The 8,585-nt window shown below is 37.4% G+C and overlaps 1 protein-coding gene across 1 annotated transcript; it reads right to left on the bottom strand.

Annotated features, from left to right (window-relative positions):
- Window positions 1-858: 858 nt before the first annotated feature.
- LOC141660365 (uncharacterized) lies at window positions 859-1,293 on the bottom strand. Its single transcript, XM_074467346.1, has 2 exons — window positions 1,078-1,293; window positions 859-969 (listed from the first exon to the last, which is right to left on the bottom strand). Exons 1-2 carry the CDS (start codon window positions 1,291-1,293, stop codon window positions 859-861), a joined length of 327 nt encoding a protein of 108 aa, XP_074323447.1.
- Between the last annotated feature and the right edge of the window lie 7,292 nt (window positions 1,294-8,585).

Raw genomic sequence — 8,585 nt, 5'->3', positions numbered from 1 at the left:
ATTATGCGTTGGTCATTTTTGATTGGATGGAATTCTGATATTATTGGCAAAGGTTCAAGGTCATGTAATCCATTATATACCGGGTAATTTAACAATCCATCACCGAATAATTCAAGAAGAATATATAAGTTACAGGGTTCGTATACAAGTCACGAGCTTTAAAGATATAGCAATATAGTCACTAAAGAAGCATATAATCTACCAAAGAAATATAGTTGTAAATGGTGATATGTATCAGATTCAGATGAGACAGCGAAAAACAAGCAAGCAAAGGGTAAGCTTCCTCAGCTGGTTTATGTTGTTTTGATTTGAATTTTATGATTATCCTCCCCCACAAAGTTGTGCCAGCAAAATCTCGCACAAATCTTACACAGTAGAATAGATATTAAAGAATAAGATACATATTCACATGTCCCCTCTGTTTCTTCCATTTTATAATCTATGCTATCAACATAGTCAAACAAGGTTGAATTTTCATTTGATTAATACTAATGTTGGTTCTTTTTCTTTCCAAAATCTTCACATTCTTGTCATCTAAAAGTATCGTTTGGTCCATGTATTCACGCCCAAAGACCGATCTCTATCGGACTCAGCAGCTCAGAAAAAACTTTTGGAATTTCAGTAATTTGATATTAATCAAGTATTTTTCCTTAAAATTGGTTCTGGTGCCTCATATTATTTACAATTATAGGATTCATGGTGAGGGTAGTGTAGTTAAATGAATTATCTTTTTACGCTTATATATTGAAAATATATAAACAATTATTAAAAAAAGTTAATTTTATAAATTGTGACATATCTTTCTTTTATAATATCGGGGATACAATTTTTTTTTTTGAAACAAACTGAATAATTCATTCAAGAAGCACCAATATTACATATCTCCACCAAATGGGTAGGAGGAGCTAATTCATGAGCTACCTCATTAGCTTGCTTTCGAACATACTTGACACAAACCCCTGGCAACGACTGGAGCAACATTCTGCAATGATCAATTATGTGGCCGACCTCTTGCAGAAACTGATTCCGACCATTGATTGCATTGACTGCTACTAATGAGTCTTATTCCACCGTCACCTTTCGATCATCCATATTCTTCACCCACGAGAGAGCTTCTCTTATTCCTAAAACTTCAGCTTCCAATGCATCTGCTGCTTGATAAAGGGTTACAGTTCGACCCTCAATAAAATTCCCAAGATGATTTCGCATTACCATACCTATGGAGAAAGATTCAGCCCCCTGAAACCACGAAGAATCTACATTTACCTTATATTCCCCAGCAGCTGGAGCCATCCACTACCTCAGATTGCAACTTATTTGAGATTTTGAATTGACTCCACTGTCACCCCCCTTGCTCTGGCTTCCTTCCAATCTTGCATCATTTTGCTTCTACATTCCACAGCTACCTTCCCTGTAACCACCTTGCCCTCCCATACTTCCTTATTTCTCCAGAACCAGATTCCATATAAAACAATGCACACCTGCATAATTTCACTCCGAGATGCCGTCTCCAGTTTGTGAAGAAGCCATACATTAGCTTCATACATCTCATTCGTGTCGTACAGCAAGTTTACATGTTGCCAGCAGCTCATCGCAAAGGAACACTCAAAGAACACATGACGTAAATGCTCAATCTCAATATTACACATTGGACAAATAATTGGGACTGGGAGGCCTTTACCTTTCAGCCTCACTCTCACAGGAAAATTATTACGACAAAATCTCCAGATAAAAATTTTGACTTTGTGTGGGAGTGCTAAGTTCCAGACCTTGTACCATCCATTCGACTGAGGAATTGCAGAGCTGTCAATGTTTCAACCATGCCAAAAATTGTACCCAGCTTTCACCATATATATTCCATCCTTAGAGCTGGAACACACTATTCTATCCTCAACTTTATGTTGTGGCACCTAGTTGCCAGAATAGCTTTAGCATCAACCATGGTAAACAACTGCTTCACTTTCCTCTCATCCCATTCTTTAGTTCCTGGGATGAATAGCGACTTGACACATTCAGACCTTCCAGTATAGCCATAAAAATCATCAACACAATAATTAGTTTTATCTCTTAGCCAATGATCTTTAGTAGCAATAATATCATTGCCATCCCCCACCACCCATCTGTAGCCACCCTTCAACACTTCTTTGACCTGCCATATTCCCCCCCAAACCGTGCTCGAGTTACTTTTTTTAGCAGCATTTAACAGACTCGAATCAGGGAAATATCTAGCTTTTAACACTCTAGAAACCAAAAGGTTAGGGCAACTCATACATCGCCACAGTTGTTTGCCCAGTAAAGCAACGTTAAAACCATACAGACTATGAAAGCCTAAACCCCTTTTACCCTTTGACATACTCATTGACTCCCACGAATGCCAGTGAACACCCCTTCTCTGGCCATTGCCAGATTTCCACCAATACTCATTGAACAGCCTCTCAATCTCCTGATACAACGACCTTGGTAACAAAAAACATGTCATACAATAACTGGGGATAGATTGTGCAGCATTTTTCAGAAGCACTATTTTGCCCGCTCTCGAGATAGGTTTTGCACACTATGCCTGCAATTTTTGACTAACTTTTTATTTTAAGAAGCCAAACACCCTTTTCTTCGAACGCCCAATCAACGTAGGCAAACCCAAGTAATTGCTACTAGAGATATCATTAGACACCCCCAATATGTCCGAAAATTCAACTTGCTTATCTCTTCTGACGTTCGAACTATAAAAAATCCCAGACTTCTAAAAGTTAATAGACTGTCCCGATTTAACAGTATACTCCTCTAAGACAGACTTGATTTTTAAAACCTCACCCACCTCTGCTTTAAAGAAAAGGAAGTTGTCGTATGCAAACAATAAGTGGGTAATTTATGGAGCTGAAGTACTTATTCTACATCCATGAATCTCTCCCCTAGCTACAACATTATCAAGAGCATTCGATAGCCCTTCTCAAAAAACAAAAACAAGTAGGGGGATAGGGGTCACCCTGACAAAGCCCCCTTCCTGGAACAATCAGACCCACTGTTATTCCATTGAAGCAAAATTCATACACCTCTGTTGTTACACATCTCATCATCCATTTAATCCAACCCTCACAAAAACCCATAACAACCATTCTCTGATGCAAGTACGACCAGTCAACTCTGTCATATGCTTTACTAACATACAAACTTATTACCGAATTGGAATTCCTGTCTATAGATAGAAATTACATCTAATTTCAAAGCAATCTCACCATCTTGCCCTCTCTTTTTATTCCGCATGTGATGTATAACTTCAAAAGCCACCAAGAAATTGTCTGTAATATTCCTACCAGCCACAAAAGTTGATTGATTTTCAGCAATAACTCCAGGAAGAACCTTCTTGAGTCGATTAACAAGAACTTTAGCCATGATCTTGTATAACACATTGCATAATGCAATAGGTCTGAATTCTTTCATTGTCGTTGCATTATCCTTTTTCGGAATCAGAACTACATTGGTGCTATTTAAATCTGCAGGGAACGGATCACCTCGAAGCCACTTCTTATAAAACTCGAACACTTCATTTCCCATAATTTTCCAGAAATTCTGATAGAACGCAGGGTTTAGCCCATCGGGCCCTGACGCTTTGTCAGGGTGCATTTGCGTAACTGCTACCGTGAACTCCTCAAAGGTAACTTCTTCAGTCAGTTTCTCATTCTGTGCTTCAGTTACTAGTCTGGGGTTAGCTTCAACTTCAATATTATTCACGAAATCTGGCTTAGCAAATATGTTTCTGAAATGTTCTTCCACTACATTGCACATACCTTCGTTATCTTCCACTCGTAAACCTGTGTCAGTAACTAGATGAGGAATATGATTAGCTTTCTTCCTTGCAGAGGTACTCGCATAGAAAAACGCGTATTCTCGTCACCTTCTTTCAACCAGAAGAGCTTAGCTCTTTGTTTCCAATAGGTTTCCTCCTGCAACAATAAATCATTCATTCTTTCCTTCTCGATTATGAACTCCCTCACTTCTCTTTCATCTGTTTTATCCTTAAGTTTATCCAACACCTCCTTCTGCACTTTCAGTTTCTCCCTGAATTTATTAAAGAACGTTCTACCCCATTTACCCATAAACCTTGAAACTTCCTTTAACTTCGGAATAAGATGCATAACAGGGGTATTCTTCCAAAATTCAGTAATTTCCTTAACAAACAAGGGTTCCTTAAGCCACATATTCTCAAATCTAAAATGAAACACCTTCTTTGAGATGGTAATAACCATTAAAATCAACTGGATAGACTATGATCTGAAACAGGGGCAACAAGTAAATTTAACTTACATAAAGGGAACTTACTCCACCAACTGCTTGTAGCGAACGCCCTGTCCAACTTTTATTGGACCCAATCTTTAGTACCTCTGCTCTTCTCCCAAGTAAACCTACCTCCACTTAAATCCAACTCCGATAAATCGCAATCATGCATTGCCTGTCTAAACCCTTCCATCAAAGCAATAGGATGACTGTGCACACCTTTCTTGTCTGAATTATATAACAGGTCATTGAAATCGCCTATTATGCACCAAGTGTGACAGCCTCAACCCTGGGGTCAGGAGTTGTCGTCACTAAACACAATTACCAAAAATATAAACAACAGAATTATTATTAAAATATACTAACTCGACCCCGAACCAAGATCCGATCCAGGTTCAAGTATAATTCAGGTTCTCACTATTACAGACTCTTTATTCCACATCTAAGACACACTAATTTTATTCAATAACTCCTCAGACCTTATGGCCTGATACAAACTACCTCAGAGGAGCCGGGTCCAGTAGGGGCGGGAACATAGGTCGGTCTGACTGATCTTTTAGGCATCTGCGAAATATACATAACAGTTTGCAAGGGTGAGCATAATCGCTCAGCAGTATCAAAATATGAATAACAAGATAAATCAGTAATGCAACAATAATAGGAACAGAACTGTAATCATGATATCAACATTATACAACAAAATTTAGAGAAAAACTGGATATCGCTAACTAGCATGCTTCATTAAAACAACGTAGCAGTGTGCTGTAAAAACACCAGAGACCAATTTTAGCATACTAGTCACTCTTGTAAAATCACTGTATCAACTACCCGTACTCTTACGGGAATCACAAAATCCAAATCAGATACGTAATGGATATGTGAAGACAGCTGATCAGGCTATCAACACTAGACGGCTCCAACTGCCATCTTATTCATGGCTCCAACTGTCATTTCAGTTACCTGTTCCGGAACTCAGAGACTAGCTAGGTCTCAGACCTGCTGGACTAATCGGTTACACAGTCCGCGCAACCAAATTAGCCTCTTACGCCAACTCAATAGGCATACTCTGGCCCCAACGTATCCCGTATCTGATCGTTTTAATCCAGTTTTCAAAATTGTCACTTTTACCTATCTCTTTCCAAAAATCCATTCTGTCACAGTATATTATTCAAATCCTCTTTTCATTTAGATCACATTTAGAGATAGGTGTTTTCAGAAGTTACTTTTCCCCAAAACATAATTTTAAACAACATTTTCAAATACAGGGGATACGTAACTTAAAATTTTTCTGTTCCATTACGAGAGTAAATGTAACACCCCCAGATCCGGGGTCGGGGATCCGAGTTGTCACGGTCTTTCTTTCCACAATATCACTTCACTTAATTAATAATAAATAACCTCATGCTGTGACCCCACACTAACACACACCACAACCCGTTATAGTCTCAGAGATGAAATTGAAATAAGTACAAGTCTTTGAATCCACAATTTAAAATTATTACAACCCAAAATGATTACTTGATAATTTACAGTTAATTGCCATTATCTGCCACAAGTTATAATTATACATAATTTGATTCTCAAAAGTAGATGGTCTGAACTACAATGGATCTACCTCTGCAGCTATAGCAGCTACAACATCATCGGGAAGACGCGGGACGCTTCCCACGCGCTTGCGCTGGGTCTGCTGGAGTCTGGCCATCTCTCCTAACTGTTGTTGTGTGATGAAGAAATAAAGCAAGAGTGAGCCTTACAGCTCGCAAGATAATATGTAGTGATAACAATAATACAAGTATCTAAATGGATACTTACTAGAATCTTTATCATGTGCAAGATAATTACTTACTAGATATAAGTAAAAATAAGGAATGAAGTTACCAATACTTCCCCACACTTATATCATTTATAAAGCTACTTGAACTATCACCGTTCAAAGTATTATAAGATTCACGAGGTCATCCCATAGATGAGACCACAAATAAAACTTGAAAATATTTGATCTTTGAAATATTTTGAAAAGAGATGAAGTTACGAGATACTTCATTCAATGGATACACCAATAAAAATGTTTGACCCTGTCAATGCTTCGACAACCACCCATTAGTAGCCTTTCGATCGAAATGCTACGGGTAGTGTTGCAGAATTATCCAAATGGATGATGAACTCATTACGGGAGTTTACCGCGCCAGGAAGACCACTTACGATGATCAGTCGTAGTAGTACAACCCCACCATTTTCTACATGTAGAGGAGAACCTGTCGGATTTACTTGTCAACCGAACACTGAACTCCTAAGGAATGGACCGCCTTAGCGGAACTTCCAGGCCATTTGGGCCAATATAATAAGGCTGGGCCGGCGCTACTCGACCACTTACGCCACTCCTAGTTCAGATGAAATCCATGACTCTGAAACGTAAAGCTCGTTTCCCCCTTTCCCCAAGTAGAAACTTGTTGATACGGCTCCAACAAGAAGTCGTATCTAGTTGGAAAGGAAAACTCACCAATATTTCCCAGGCGATGCCTGTTAATGAATTAACTTGTTCCAAGAATTTTACTTCCCGAATATTGGGTAAGTAATCAAAAACTCTTTTACCAAGACAGCAACCTTGTTGCGAATAAAAACACACCACCGAGCTGGATCCCCCATGTTTTGAGCGAGTATTTAAATCCCCTTTTTAAAAGGAAGATCTTAAATATAAAAATAGTTTTGGGATCCGCTCTAACTTTTGAAAATCATTTTAAAGACTCGAAAACACTTTAAAGAGTGTTTGGAGTAAAACTGATTTAATGAAGTAAATCAGTCCCCAGAATATTTAGAAAATGACTGAATGTTAATATTTAAATAATATTCCCATAAAGAATAATCTTTATAAAAATAATTGAAGTAGAAGTATTAAAACTTATACTTGAAACGAGTATTAAATAACCAAAGATATACTTATATGAAAGTACTATCTTTATTTGAATAATCGAAAATAAGTTTGATTATTGACACCTTATTCTTTAATAAAATAAAGAATATACCTCGATAAATAATCGGAGTCATAGATCCTCAAATGAATATTCAAATAATATTCATTAAATAATATAAACTGAGTCATAAGCCTTCGAATGAATATTCAAATAATATTCAATAAATAATATAAAAGAGTCATAAGCCCTCCGATGAATATTCAAGTAATATTCAGATAAATAAACAAAAGGAGTCATACGCCTTCGAATAATATTCGAAATAATATTCAATAATAAAATAAAGTTTAAAGTTATCGAATAAACCTTATTCGATTAATAGTTTGGAAAAACTATAACCATATATATATATATATATATATCCATATCCATATATACAAAAATCTACTCGGGATCCTCGACTCCCGGTTTTAGAAAATATTTTCACCTTTGGGTCCCTATACTAAGGGTATATGCAAGTTACCGCTATCCTCTAGCATAGGTATTATCAACTGAACCAACAGATATATATTTCAAGAATATGAAACAGGCATGCATATATACCATATCACATGCTACAATATATCGCAAGAATTTGCTAAATAACCAATATGCATTTATCGCAAGATCATGCATATACAAATATATACATCACAACAACAGTATAACGGATAGAATACTTGCCTGAGCGACTTGGGGGTGAGAAAGGCTCGGGACGAGTCTTGTAACCTATAAACAACAAGTAAGTTGGAATTAAACCAAAATCACTTGTAAATCTATACTTTAACTAACTTAGACTCTAACGCTTGTTTTGCGCTCACCGATTCGCTGAAGTCACTCGGGTACCCTCGGCTCCACCATTTTTAATAATTTAACCTTTACGAGTTTTAAAGCGATTCCTTCGCGAATGTCTTACCAACTGCCTAACACACTTACCATAAATGTTTCATACATTAATTAACCCTTTTTGGTCTTTAACCTACATTTCAAAGTAAGGCGAGGGAAAAAGTTTCGTTCGCGAAACGCCGTTACTTGAAACGGTCGTTTCTCCTAAACCGTGCATCGGAATCGAACGAACTACATATCAAAACGAAGCTCGTAACATGAGCTATCTAATCATGGCAGTGGTCATAATCTAGCAGGGGGTTCTCGGGTCCTAATGCTGTGCACAAAAACAGTCCAAAGAAAATCGGACGTTACGACGGCTATGTTTACGCGATTTCCCAATTTTAAACCATACAAAACCAACCACAAACCAACCTCAAATCCAACACACAACAAACATCCATCCTTATCACATCATAACAACCCCAACCAATTCAATTTAATCATTCATACTTATGCTTAAACTTAACTTTAATCATA

This window comes from Apium graveolens, chromosome 5 (assembly GCF_009905375.1).
Source record: "Apium graveolens cultivar Ventura chromosome 5, ASM990537v1, whole genome shotgun sequence".
NCBI classification, from domain to species: Eukaryota; Viridiplantae; Streptophyta; class Magnoliopsida; order Apiales; family Apiaceae; genus Apium; species Apium graveolens.
The sequence above is the reverse complement of the archived record's forward strand: the minus strand, read 5'-3'. Positions and strand labels throughout refer to the sequence as shown.